This window comes from Buteo buteo, chromosome 19 (genome assembly GCF_964188355.1).
Source record: "Buteo buteo chromosome 19, bButBut1.hap1.1, whole genome shotgun sequence".
Taxonomy (NCBI): domain Eukaryota; kingdom Metazoa; phylum Chordata; class Aves; order Accipitriformes; family Accipitridae; genus Buteo; species Buteo buteo.
This window is the reverse complement of record NC_134189.1, coordinates 28,899,550-28,914,806: the sequence shown is the minus strand read 5'-3', so window position 1 is coordinate 28,914,806 and position 15,257 is coordinate 28,899,550. Positions and strand designations below refer to the sequence as shown.

Genomic DNA, 15,257 nt, shown 5'->3' with positions numbered 1-15,257 from the left:
GTAGCACTTTGTGTAAAGGATATCTAACCTTAATCAATGTGATTAAGTGATTGAGTGCAGTAATATGGCATTATCTCAATGTGCACCACTGCAATAGCGGACAATATATATACATATAGTCTTTCTCTGGTTCTCTTTAAAAACAATTCCTATTGAATTACAGCTTTCAGCACTATTTATCAACAGATTATTGTTTGTGGAAGAATACTACCTTCCTGCTCAAACTATTCCAAGGCTGACTCATATCCTGGTAATTCATTAATACATAACATGATTCTCGTCAGTAAAATAATTTCTGCACTATACACATCATAAATCCTGCAGCATCAACTGAAAATATATCTCAAATTCTCTTTCTAAACACTAATGGAATGTTTTGCTTGGCTTCCCACACACATCATCAAGGGGAGGGGGCCAGACAGAGCTGTAAAAAGCAATTTGATAGCAGTACACTTTATAGAGTTTAACATAGGAATATAAGAGCTACCATACTGAATGAGACCTGAGGTCAAACTAATCTAGTGTCTTACTTCCAACAGTAGCCTGTGTCAGAAGCTTCATGGGAAAATAGAGGTGGAATAATCTGTCCCATCTGCCCTCCCCACATTAGGTCTTATCCCATTAGAAATTGATTTAAAACCTAGATTGTCCTTCCAAGGAGCAGCAACCAAAGAAAATTCGCCTTTAACATATGATAACACTGTGCTGCAGAGAGGAGAAATGGAGGTGGGGAGGTTGTATTTGTTTTCATGTTTCAGCAGACTTAATTGCTACAACCAACATGGGAGATACTATCACTTGGCAAACAACTTGTACTGGCTAGAGCTGTTTTTTACTTCATGCCTGGGGCATTTATTGTTTCTGGGTATGATCCTGCAACCCTTTTTTTCTCACAGAGGCAGACTGTACCACTATTCACAATCTCACTGACACTAAGAGTAAGCACCATGTGTAACAGAAAGGATTTGAAAAGTATTGCTTTTATTGACAGTGTAACATGTTGCTTCCCAGCGGAGTATTTTTTTAATCTGATGCTAGAAGCAATATGGTGCTTGTCATAAGCAAGATATTTTTGTAAGGCTCAGTGACACAGAATGCCTTAGAGAAAATCTGCATAGGGAATGAATATCATCAGTGACAGAGAAATCATCCTGAATTTTCTTTCTGTAAGCTAGTCTGATTTCCACAAGCAGCTCCCAGTATCTCCTCCAGTGCACCACCAATTCCTCCTGGTTCTTGAGCTACATTGCCAGCTGACCCAGCACTGTTGTTTATATACCAAGTGTCCACACACTTAGACATACTGGGCCACACTCAGCTGGACTGGCTGAAAATCAGCCTATATCAAATCAAGGTATTATATATCTTACAGCATGCCTAACTGATGTGGATGAGTGTAGGAGTGCATCAAGGCAAAATCACTCTCCTTCACGCGTATCATACAAACGAGTACTGATAGGGGAATGGCTTGAGTCCCTTCATCCCTTTCTCTCTCATTAATCTCCCCTGCACTGGCACTGACTCACCCTGCTCAAGCAGTGTAAGATACTAAAGACCAGCCAGGTTTCCTTAGTGTGATAGCACTGTAACTCTGCTGAATACAGTAGCCTTCTCTCTGATACAAGTGAGAGTAAAAGGAAGCCCTGGGTATTTTCTCTGACTGCTGAAGACCTCAAACTTACAGCAAATGCACATGCAAACTCAGGCAAAAGTCAGTGAGATGACTCGTAAGCCTCCTTGCTCCTCACTCCAGACAGCAGACGCGCTCCAGGATCCCTGCTGCTACCTCCCTCGCACGGACGCAGGCAGCAGCACTCTGATGGCTTGCTAACGCTCTCTACCCGCTACAGCCCAGTCCTGACCACGAGGGTAACAACCTCAGTGAGAGGTTTGTGTGCATTCAGGTAAAAATGTATTTTAAATACTAAGAAGAAAAACCCACACCAAGATGTAAAATTTCTGCTGGTGTCCTCTTTATACCGTCTCACTGGGCTGTGAAGCTGTATGTTATTGCCACTCCAGAAAGAAGGGGAAGGCTAAATAATGTTACTTTTATTGACCGTTTGCTTCTTTTATGTATTTAATGGGGGGAGAAAAGGGAGGGGGTAGACCAACAACAAAACTTTCTGTCATTTTTCACTGGAAAGTTGGCCAAATCATAATGTTAATGCATTGAATCTGAGGGGTCTGGGCCTCACCCGTTGTCTTTTAAACTGACTTACATGAAACATTAGTTCTAGCACTAATACAGATTAGCTGAAGGGTTTAATCAGTCTCTTTACTGCTGTATGGTGCAGCTGTACCCATTTAACATTTCTCACAGCTCACTGCCTCTAGGACAGCACTAGGGTATACTCAGCTATAACTCAGAGCAAGAAGAGTTGGGGGAGTAGCAGTAAGGTAAAAAGATAGCTTGGCTTGGCTGGGAGAACCAGGACATAAAATTTTCCTGTCCTGCTATTCCAAGGAATTTCCTCAGTAGGACATGGGATTCTCCCTGTTCTCTGTTTTCACGATGCAACGAGAGGGAGAGAGGGACAGACGCTCCAGCCCTGACCTCTACTCATGCGTTTAGTTAAGTAATCTAAGATGGGTGACTGTGTCCTATACAAATCAATGCAAGGGGTGTATCCTCATCCTGAGACCTTCCTCAGGTTATGTGACTGGGACAAGGCCATTTGCTTTACTGGGTTACATGATCAAATGTGGGTGGCAGGTCACTGTCATGTAACCCAAGGGTGCAAACCTCTTTGGCCTCTTTTTTATTTTTTAATTTGGTCACTCTATGTCAAGGATGTCTGGTGATTCAGTGCTGCCGGCCTGGATGCACTGATTTATTTCGGATTAAGCTGGTCCTGTGCAGCCATATTTATCATCAATGGTTCCATACAGAAGAGTATAGTGAGATCTTTGTAGCTAATCTTTGTGGGCTTCTTTAGGCCAAAAATAATTCCCACAAACACTTTCTATCTGTCCTTCCCTGTATGATTAATCCCTCATTTCATACCCATTTTCAAAATGGAGATACCATGCTGGGAGATTCAAATCTTGCCCTTGGAAGGCTAATAGTACATATTTTGTACAAATAAGTGAAAAGGTGGATGTTATGAGAAGGGATTACATATCCAGTTAATATGGCAATGTTTCAAGACCAGGCCTGTAGGATCCTTGGAGCATAGACAGTTACTGTATTTTTCAAGGTGCTATTTTTCTCTCATTCTGGAATGAAAGAAGGCTCCTCTTGACAATTACACATTGGGAGCCCTATGTAAAGCATCCCTCTAACAACAGATCGATCATAGGGTCAGCTAGGCCTAATCACATCAAACTCTCTGGAATGAAGACATATTTGGCAGTAAAGAAAGGCCAGTTTCTCATTTACCAGTATTATTTTAGGATTGCATGGATTACAGTTCTGCAGTGCAGTGGGTTAACACAGAAGGCCTGAGGCTGGGTTCAAATCTTATTTCAGATCATAAGTAAAACCCAGCTGTGGATGGCAAGAGTTGGGACACTCATCAAGTCTGCTCAGAGACAACCTGAGAAACAAAAAAACAGAGCTGGACAAGGTTGGAGGCATTCTGCAGGTCAGCATTGCAATATGCTGGCAGAGTTACTAAGAAAACTGCCTCAATATCTGCTCACAGTATCCTTGGCTCTAGCCATTACCTCCGGTTGCTGCACTCTATGAGCATCAAGTTTTTGAGGAACGCTTGCCTGGAAGTGAAGCTGAGGAGAGAGGTAGCGAGGATACAGTGGGGCATGTAAGAAACACATTTGTTTTAAAAGAGAGAAAGAAAAGTCCAAATACACAAATATGATAGTGGTATGTTCATGTTTTTCTCTTGTAATGGAAGGGAAAAAACACCTCAAATCAGCTATGCTTGGACTTCTATTGGATAGCTTTGTAGTGTTAAAAAACCCCAAACCTCTATCAAGATGTGCCCACAGAAAATCACTAGAGGGAAAATTCAATACATCATGAAGCTAGGGGGGCAAATTCTGTTTGGGATTTCCTGTTGTATAAACCTGCATCACTGAATATGCTTTGGACAGACACTGGCACCACCAACAGCAGACTACGAGGCCCTGTATTCCAGCGCCTGGTTACAAAAGAGTCAATTGCATTCATTTAAAATCTGGTAGGAAGGTAGTAAAGAATAACCAATAGTCAAACAGGCAATACATCAAAGCAAATAAAAAATACTGTCACCTACTGTTTGTGAACACATGGCCTTAAAGAAGCCCCAAAAATGCCAGACCCATGCAGGTATTCTGCATGCCCCAGAGGTACTTTCGCATGGTGGAGTTTTTTCCTTTTACAGTGGCTTTATCAATTCAAATGGTTCATGAAAAGGCTACTTGGGCAGACATCACGTCTGTGAGATCTCGCAATCACCAAGCCCCACTTAAGCCTGCTTTGGAGGCTGTAAGTGGACCAGAATGATGCAAATGCCTTGAACTGCCCCCTGCAAAAGTTTTAAATTCCTCAGCATAGGAGGATTTGGCTGTATTTTGGACAGAGGCAGAGAGGGGCAGAGAGCGGGAGTATAGATTTAGCAGACCAAAGTATTACATATCGATCACTGGATGTTCCCACTAAAATCACTTTTTCTGAATGTAACTCATCCGTCCAACTCTACCACGCCCTGGAGAGAGTTACAACAAATGCATGTGCTGTCTCTCCTTGTCTTGTTTTGCAAAACGCAATTCCTACAGCACGAAGAGAAAATTATTTATGATAGATTTTCACACATTTTTCTGGGTGCTTAATGAAGCTTGAACTTGAGTGGAGCAGAGAGACTGCTTATTGTTGAATTTTTTTCGAGATCACTGCACAACAAACAGAAACTGAATAAACAATTAAGTTAACTGGCTTTAAAAACTCATATTGGCTGAGGATTAAGGTAATTATGTCTGTGCTTGCACACATTCATTGCAGCTTTAAACAGTCTTGCTTGCTGTATTGTTGCTGATGTGGTTCTAAAACTAATCTGAGTTGTTGTCCTGCTGTTAATTACCACAAAGGTTAGAAACACAAGCTCTCCTTGCTATAAATACAGCTATGTTATTTGTATTACATGCTCAAAGGAGATGCAAGCCTCTTTTGCTAGGTTTATACAAATAGATCCAACCGTTTCTTCCTGTATCAAAAAATTTACAATACCTTAGACTTAAGGAACCTGTTAAAATAATACAGAATAGATGGGTTTGGTATTGTCATACAATGATTTCACCGTTGAAGGAGAAAAAAATCTATTTTTAAGTTTGCGTAATAAGAGAGACTCTGGGAAAGCAGTATCAGTCTCCACTATATCACCAGCAGGGCAGTGTGGCTTCTTCACCTTCTGGGTTACAAATAAGTTCCCTTTTAAATGGCTGGAATGCAGGGGAGAGGAAAGGAAGGGAAACCCCCACATTCTCCTTGTCTAACAAGGAGCCACATCGTGAGAACCACTCCCTAGCAGAAGTAATCTGTGATTGACAATGCTTTTCTTTGCAGCCAGGGCTAAAAATGGTTTAGCTGTAAACAGACAAATGCAGAACATTTTAATGCCCTTTACAAACACAAGGGCTGCTTACACAAGCATTCTACATGCAGGATGGCTAGCTAGTGGCACCAAGTGAGGCAGCAAGCTTCAGAGTTCCTGAAAACCGATGAGTTTTCATATCAGGGTATGAGCACAAACGCAGGAGAAAAAAAAATTCTGGTCATGGGCAGATTCACAGAGGGCAGATTCACAAAAACTGGAGGTTTATTCTCCAGGCGGTCCCGGCATTCATATGTGTGATCTTAGGCAAGCTGCTATATTTGGCTTCACCCTTCCTGCCTGAAAAACTGAGAGAGAAATACTTTCCCCTTCACAGAGAGGCTGAATGTGTGTAAGGCACTTGGTACGACGGGGTGGGAGCTGTGCAAACAACCAGAACAAAGTCTGAGACTTTGATACAATTTCCCTGCAATCTTAAAGCCGGCTCTGAGGTCTACAATGAAAGGACATGAAGGAAATGAGGTGAGGTGGGACAATCTCAGAATTTCATAGGGAATATGAAGGAACCTTTTTACTGAAACATGTAAAATTGCCTCGTGCTGAAGTTAATGATCATATGAAGAAAGTTATGCAGCAGCAGCTTACTTGTATTTTTCAACCGCTTGAAAAATGTTGCTAACATGAGCTGTACCTCTGTGGCTTTGTTCTTCTTCACTGATTCTTTCCTGTGAATCAGACACAGTCACAGACTTATCCAGGGGTTCTGCAAATTGTAAAAGGGCAAGCTTACCAGCTGTCTCCACGGGCATTTTGCCTAAGGTTAGCAGAATCTGTTCCTTGATGTTAGTGATGAACTCACTCGGAGATGAACTCCCTATACACTAGGAAGGCCACCTGAACTTAAATAGGACTCGGCCCCAAACAGTGTAGACTTCTAAGGTCCTAAATGAGTATTTGGGAAACGTGTTGATTCATAACTGAAGGAAATCTTTAATTTAAAAATGAAAACCAGAGGACAAAGGCAATGTTGACAGCAAGATCATAAGTCACAGAAACTCTATTACGAATCAAAACAACAAATGTAACATGAACAACAGCATCTTTTGTAAATACAAATTAGACTTTTCTCTTTCATGCATTGGGAAGGCTAATATGCCCCAAATAAATTTCCCTGAATCTCTCAATAATGTTCTATGGTCAGTGTTGACTGGCTGTTACCAAAAAAACTCGTGGATGATTTATATTCCAGCAGTCACTAACTCCAAACCACATTTTTCTGTCAGACCTGACATTAATAACTATAGCCACTTCCACTAACTACATTCTTTTTGCAGCGGAAGAAGCAACGCACAGGTGATTCATACACCAGTGATTTCTTGATCTAGATTCACTTTCCTTCTTTATTAGCAGGCTACTGACCGCATGAATCACCAATTATCACCTTCAGCTGCAGACAGGAACTACATGATCACAGTGCTCCCTCCACAAAGCAGGCATCATACCATGTTTACTGTCATCAGTCTCTGGGGCCCAAATACCTCAGACTTCAAATAGGAAATAGCTTTGTCCTCCCCATTTCACAGCTTGAAGAATGAGTTACGAGTTCACAGTATGAGTTTCTGGGACCAGAGGAACTTCTCCAGCCCAAAAATTCTCTGGGTTTGCACTAATCTATCTGTTATAGCAACAGATAAGCTACAGCTGATGAATCAAAGTACCACGTAGAGGCAGAAAGAGTGCCTGCCCTTGCTCACTGACAATGGAAAAAGTCAGATGGCCAGATCATGTGTTTTTATTTCCATTTCCGATCCCACGAGGGAGAGGAGAAGATCAGCTACTGCTTCATTCCTTGCAGGGTATGTACTGTTACCAGCGACTCACTTATTCAGTAGCCCATGCACATGAAGAAACAAAACTCAGTTGAACAACGTTTACAGAGCTGCTTCTTGTTTCCCGTTATCATGATAGATATCTGATTATTTATCGGTAGCTTTCAAAGTCTATTATAAGACTTTGCGTGATGAAGAAACGAATTTTGCTCCAGCTCTTGACTAACAAGAATGCAGGGCTTGACTTTTCCCTTGAGTTTTTCACTGGTGTAATTACAATTACTTCAGTGGTGAAACCTCTGACTGAACCACAGTGAGAGTGTGTCACGACACACGAAATACATGAACCAGAAAGTATTCCTAACTATCTCTACATACATCATGAAGGGAATGCTTCTTTTTAACATGTTGTCCCTATTTTTAGCAGGTACATCAAAACCTGACAACTTATCCTTGTCTGACAGGATCCCACAATATTATTTCTGCCTAGCCATGTGGCACTAACTGTGCTCTTCCCATCCTGTCCCAGCTTGAAACCAACCTTGCACTGACTTCTTTGTGTCTAATCACACACTCAGGGTGCAGTAGGCTTCTCAGATGATGGAAGTAACTGATGAGATGCAGTGGAAAATTTTTTGAATGACATACATATCTTCAGACCTTGGTTTCTCTTTTGTTGATGAACAAAGAAGCTTTAAAATACTAATGGTGCTTTGGACTTCACAACTCTTAGGTGTTCAAAACCCATGCAAATAATTATGTAGTAATAAAAAGGCAATTCCTACACAAAATTTTGATTGAATACATCCTTCTTCTCCTTCTCTCTCTCCTGATGCATGCTCATCTTTCTAGCCTTTTCTAGGAGGCTTTTAAAGAGTAAAGTTACAGAGCTCAAATGCTTAAAGTGTCATTTCTCCAAAGGTACATAGTTAGTACTTAAGTTGGAAATGGTTATGCACATAACTAGTCACAGAATCTGTAACATCATATGACTTAGATAACAAATCATGACACGCACAGCAAACGATGTAAAACACACTTAATTTGAATTCTCACAAGACACCTCCATTATGCCTCCACAAACAGACTTGGTCAGGCAAAGGTGAGCTCACAAATTAGATGCCTTTTTCAGTTTAAGTGTTGTAAATGCTCTATTCCAGTAAGTTACTCTAAATGACTCCAGTGTAAATAAGATGAGCCTCTGTCCCATTCAGATCATAGCAAATTAGAGGATTTGAACATAAGGCTCTTTGCCTGAGGCTATTCCACTACAGCATGTGGATTTTCGCACTTCAGCAGGACACTGGCATTCCTACTACTAAAAACATTGAAACAAGACATTTCCAAAAATCTTCTAACCCAACCTCAGGAAATGGAAATCTGGTAGGTCTTTTCTAACTTTACCTTCTATGACAGTATGATTAAAACCTGTAGTACAAATGACTTAAATACAAAAAAAAAAAAAAAAAAAAAAAAAAAAAAATCAACTGAAAATAACATCCTCATTATACAAAGAGTAAAATAAATGAAGTATTACCTTGGCAGGTCCGTTCATCTGTGAGCAGTTTATAGCCTTTCTGGCAGCTGCACTCAAAGCTTCCAACCGTGTTTCGGCAGAAATGGTCACAGCCACCGTTGTTTACCAAACACTCATCAATGTCTGCAAAGAATGAACAGGCAAAAATTTAGTTCATGACAGCAATTCAGTAGTTCAGGGCAGGAATACAGGAGTTTACTCAGGTCCCCAAGGAGGCTGCTGTCTCTGTTAGGGATCAGGTTGGTCAGATATATCCCTTCCCAAACCTTTCTTGCAGGGCTTACAAAAGAGCTATGGGCTGAGTTGTTCTGGGGACAGAGGTATTTCTCTTAGAACTGGAACCACCAGATGACCCAGGCTGAGGCACTTTGATGTTAAAGAACATTCAGGGAAGCTTCTTTGTAGATGTAGTGGTCTGCTTGACAGAAGACTTCAGCCTGTGTAAGATGTGAATCCCTTACCTCACACAGGAACTATCAAAACCCAAGAACACATGAAAAATTGAAATAACAACAAACACGAAGTAAAACATATTTGAATTCTGAAAAATACTTCCATTATCCCTACATAAACAAATGTAGGCATACATTTGTTTGGAATTAGCATTATATGCTAGTTTGTCCATTATGAACACAGAGTCACTGAATACCCATTTTCATGTCTAGTTTTCTTGATTTGATATAATAGAAGAGCAACTGCAAGTGCATGTGAAATGTTGCTTCTTCAGTTGTTCTGAAAGCTGAACCCCTATTGCCTTTATCTGAAAGCCATATATATGTATGGAAGATGGGATCAATGGCTCTTACTTTAAATAATGATTACAAAGCACATTGATGAACTTGATAAGACCTCTGTTCTGAATTTCAGACTGGTGATTCTACTTCCTCCACCTTATAAATTCTCCCAAAGGTGTTGAAGAACTGGAATGACCAGTCCCTTTTCCAACACATAAAAACTTGTGCAATAAGTATATAATAGGTCACAGAACCTCATTTGAAATACAGGGCACCTTTCCACGCTCCCCCCCACCCCCCTCCTTTATAAAACCATGGATCCGTATTTATTTGAAAAAGAAAAGAAGTACTTTTTTTTTCAGGAGAAGAACAGTGCCAAAAAATAGCGCTTTTTTTGGGATGCATACACTGAATAAGTAATATGACATAGAGCCTTGGCTGCCCACTTCTGGAAGTGAAAATAAGATCTCTCAGAAAACCGAGAGGAGAGTGATGTTTCCTGTTGAAAAGCCTCTTGCTGTAGGAGCTTTGAAACTTCAAGGTAACAGCTCGCCATTTAAAAAGCAAATCTTGCAAAATGCAAAGCTAGGTGCCAAAAGAGCTAATATGTGGAGATGGAAATTTATCAAAGACAGCATGATTCTGGTGAATGAAGGGCACATTTAAAAATGATTTGAATTTAGGATGACTTTTAGTGGACGTCACTCATTCATTTTTGAAAACATATGATTACCAACATGGGAGAGTAGTATGGCTCTTACCATGTTTCTGTATGTAAAATATAAACAGCAGCAGGAGGAGTGAGGTGGTAGATCTAGAAATTCTAATAGCTGAGAGGCAAATTCAGCCCTCTTTTCTAAACGGCACTTTGCTGCACTGACATTGACAGAAATATGCTCAGGAGGATGAACTAGTTAAATAAGCAAGAACAATGTATATTGTTATAAAGGGTTGCTTATGAGTTGCATTTGTGGCAAAGAGAAAGTGTATTTGCTCTGAGACCCTCTGAACTAATACTACTGCTTATTACTTTTGTGTCTGGTTCTGCAGAGGAGTGGCTTTTGCATTCAGTCCTATTAAAAGCACAAGGGTAAAATGGTAGGTAGCAGCTGCGGTGGTATTATGCCCTGAGTGCTTTGCACAAAACCAGCTCAAATCTGTATGTCTCGGCTAATAAAGTTCTCAGAATGATCTGAAACCAGGAGTCGTGTTTGTTGTCTGTGGTCCTCCAGTTTTGGTGATTAGGCTAGCCAGGAACAGAAAACCTTAGGCTCCCAATCTGATAAAGCTGGTGAAGAACATAATGAGGGCTGCTCTACATAATACCATGGGACTGGAGGCAGCAACCCATTTGGTCTCAGCTGTCATCACCAGCACAGGTCAAGATCAGCAGTGAAAACACAAGACTTGGCCCAATTCCTTCAGGCTGGCATTTCCATTTGTAGAAGTGATTCCTCTCAGCTCCAGTATGTGCAACTGGGACTGCCTTGCAGGTCTTATGATGGACTACCACAACAGTCCCATCCTTTTGCACAGCACAGGTGTACCTAAGTAGAGTTTAGCTTGCCCTGACAAAACTGTTGGACAAATGGAATTGTGAATTAAAATTACTAATATATTATGCATCATAAGCACACTGAGTAGTCATCCATCATGAAGATCTTTTTTACCCATGATAAGAACAACATGACCTTTGGGCTACTCTGCTGCCTGAGACCGCTTGAAGCAGATATTACTTGCAGCCTGTCAAACACCATTCTGAAGTAAGGATTGATGTTTTAAACGATGGCCCCTGGATTTCACATGTTAAATTCCAAATTCCAGTCTCACTAACTTTCTTTTCAGGGTCTCTGAAGACCATGAGGGACAAAAATGAAACCCTCCTGGCCTCAGAAGATAGATTTGAAGTTGTTAATCATTGTAATTCCACTGACAATGCAGCATATCAGTTTTACACCAGCGATACTTTGGAGTAATTCTGAACCAGGATCTGGGTAAAACCTGGGAGAGTCCACAGGAAAAGAAAGTATTTATTCATTTCTTCTAGCTGGAAAACATGACGTGGCCTTTTGAAACCAGGACCATCAAAACAGAATAGAGGTCAAAACTGTTAGCTGCAAAAACATTCTAAGCAACACAAACAGTACCAATGTCTCTGCTTTCACTATATTTCTTTCCACAGCCATAGCGAGACTGACAAGGCATGTAAAAATTATTTCACTCTATGGAGAGCAGTGCATTGCTGGGCACGTAAAAATTATTTCACTCTATGGAGAGCAGTGCATTGCTGCATTTCACCTGGAAGAGAGCAGTATCCAACCGTATCACGTCTAACTGGTTCACAGAAATTGCACCAAGTTTATATCCCCACTATTTTTCTTTCCATAGCTATAAATAATTTGTGTTATGAGCCATGTGAAAATAAATTATTCCACTGTGTGAGAAGGTGAGGCCTCATTTATCTTTAAACTGACTGGTACCCAACCTTGTCAAGTGCCTGTTTGAACTTCACAGAGAGTATGCACGTCTGCCTATCATGTAGGGAAAGAAAACACAGTGGAAACCCATCATGGTATCTCTATAACCTTTGAAATGATTTAGTCAAATATCCCCATACTATTATTGGCACTGTCTGTAGAGGAGTCATAAACCTGGTGTCTTCAAACATAGTTCTCAAGTGGGTCCTTTTCAAGTGATGACACAGGTTGCAGAAGAACGGCTCAAACTTTCCACAGTGCTCTGCTCCCCTGTATCCCCAGGAATGCACAAGTACATAAAGAACTGTATTCCTCCACGGGGGGTTGTATGTAAAATGCCCTGATGATCAGTGTTCAGACAATGTGCCAGTCATTTCAGACCAGGAGCTCTGATGGGCTCTCAGTGCATTAGCAATGAAATCCCAAAGGATTTCTCTTAATGCAGTAAGTCAATATTGTTAAATGATACCTTGCTCATAGAAGCTGCTGATCTGCTACAAATACCAACTGATGTGCCCAGCACAAATGGGACACAGGCAGAAATGGAAAATACAGGCCAATGAAAAACCACAGAAGCATTAAAATTTACTAGTAAAAAATGCCAGGTGAAGCTATGGCGTAACAGGCAATTAAGCACTCAAGCCTCCCCATTAGCCCTGAAAATGGTTCATTCCCCTCCCCCCATACAATTACAAACAAACAAAAGCAAACATATGATTTGCACAAAGGTAGCTAAAACCTTCTTTGAAGTTGTAATATTTGGGGAAAAAAAGCAATCATCGTAAATATTAGTCTGGAGATGGAACTCAGCAACACCATCACAAAAGCCATGGGCCCATCTGAACCCCAAAACAAACCCTGGGCTGTGTTGCTGTTCACAAATAGTGAAGTTCCGCTCCAGCTTCTGTGAGTCCCTGTCATCTCTATGTGCATTGTTAAATATAAGTCCAGGCCTGGAGCAAATCCTATAAGCAAAGGCCTGGCATCAAGACAGACCCTGTGGTGAAGTCAAGCACGACTACTCTCCCGGTCTGCTGATATGACCCCAGAGCCTTGTGGCATTTGCTGGGGAGTCACAGTTTTGGTACACAGATCCAAGTCCTCTTTTAAAATGCCCATTTGTAGTTATTTCACAAAGCTCTCTATATTCTTTTGAACACTCAAAAGCTAATTTCAGAAGAATGGAAAGGGCAATGATTTTAGAAGTATGAAGGAGGAATAAATATACTATTTCTGAAGTAAGTGATTATCCTAAGTTTTCTGAGGATCTCAAAATATGAGGGAGTCAGTGGAATCAGCTTCAAATAAAGCTTTTCAGCTTTAAATAAAGGAACAGAAAATCAGATGCTTTGTGATAAGCTGCATAGCCATAATTTGACTAGAGGAAACAGGCAGTCCGTTATTTTTCTTTTCGTGTCCTTGTGAAGATTAATGGTAATGACTGTTCCTGTTCCACTTGTACCTTTCTAAAATCTGCTCAGCGTAATTCAGATTTGGAAGGACCTGGTTCTGATCAGGGTGTGGGTGTGCACGCATGTGCGCCTGTGTGCATATAAACTCCCAAAGATTTACCTTGCTGCATACAAGTCAGAGAACAAAATAAAAAGTAGGGATTTTAGGCAACTTAGAATTTAACATTTCATATAAGCTGCTTAAAGGCAACTGAAAGGGTAATCAATGTGCAATCTTCACTTAGCTGTTGAACAATTATGGATATGGAGATTTCCAAAGCCTCATTGCAGGCGGAAGTGAGGCTTCTCCTTTCAATGGCTGGACAAATATTTGAACTGATTGTGTCTGTCTAATGCTCTGCAGTTTTAAAATGCTACCTAACTCCAGGAAAATAATCTACTCCCAGATCAACCTAAAGTAATTACAGAAACTTCATACCCTTCTTGTTTTTATTAATGACAGCATGTTAGGATTACTAATGCTATTTACCAGCATTCAGTGGACATCAATATAGATATATTTTGTGCAAAGTGGGCTGCTAGCTCTTCTTATTCTTTGCTTTCATAATTTTCCTTTGCTTTTCTTTCCTTTTCTCATGCTTCTACAAATCACCACTGTCCCCTAAGCCTTTTAATTAGTGTTGCCTTGTTGACACAGGTATAAGTTCCCTGATGCATACAGACCACAAAGTACTTTATAAAGCAACCACAAAACTTTTTAACCCTATGTCAGAGGTGGGGAAATAGAGGCACAGAAAAACAAACTAACTGGTCCACACTTGAATACAAGCCCAGTGCACAACCCAACAGGCTATCTTGCTTAGACAGTGTGTCAATCAGCCCTGGCTTGCACAAAATCCATGTTGTTCGACATGTTGCTCTACATTACAAATATTACTGAAGCCACCAATGCTCAGATTGCAATTATTTTAATATTTGCCTGTCACTTTGCAATAAAACTTGAAATATATTAAGTAACTCGGGATTAACATAAACATAACCTATCAGGCTACATTTGCAATGCTCTAAATAACATTTTCCATAGTGTTTTAAATAATGTATGCCAGGGATGTTTTATTAAGGTATAAAGATAATTTCATATCCTCAGACTCATTGGACTCAGTGCCACTGTGAGAAAATCTAAGTCAAAGTGGAACTTAGGTTCTGCTGTTCCCTCCAGAAAACATCGAGCCAGCTGTTGTCTGGTAGTTTACAGGGAGTTAGAAGTCATAGTTCCAGATTTACAGTGGGTTTATGGGCAAGTTGTAACACCTCTCTACTTTACTCCATCTGTATAATGGGGTATTGGTAATTATCACTTGATATTTTCAGGACCAATACCTTAAAATGGATTATTCTAATTGAACAAAACATTCTGAATCAAAATAATTTACTGTCAAAATTTTTTAGTCAAATTACAGTTGTTTTTAATTGGTGGTCTGGCCTTCTGAATAGTTTGATGCAGCAGCCTGTTCCATGTTGGTAGTGTTTTGCCCTGGAAGATTTTATGAATATGTGCAGAACTGTACAGCATCTTTACTTTAGGAAGTAGTCGTGCTGTTCCACCACTTCACCTGTGACTGCACTCTCACAGTGTGGTTCATTGCCTCTAACATGTTTTGCATATTTCAGGGAGGAATAATTCTATTTATGCAGTGTTTTCTACTTGAGGATTTCAAAGGCCAGCATCTTATCAGCTTCATTGCATTAAACCTACACAACACTTTTGCAGCACAG

General features: G+C 40.5%; 1 protein-coding gene across 1 annotated transcript in view; it reads right to left on the bottom strand.

Moving 5' to 3' along the window:
- SCUBE1 (signal peptide, CUB domain and EGF like domain containing 1) overlaps positions 1-15,257 on the bottom strand; it is a 210,821-nt gene that overhangs the window by 42,843 nt on the left and 152,721 nt on the right. The window contains exon 8 of the mRNA XM_075051294.1: positions 8,859-8,981. Coding sequence (XP_074907395.1) covers positions 8,859-8,981 — 123 coding nt within the window. The remainder of the gene's footprint in view (positions 1-8,858; positions 8,982-15,257) is intronic.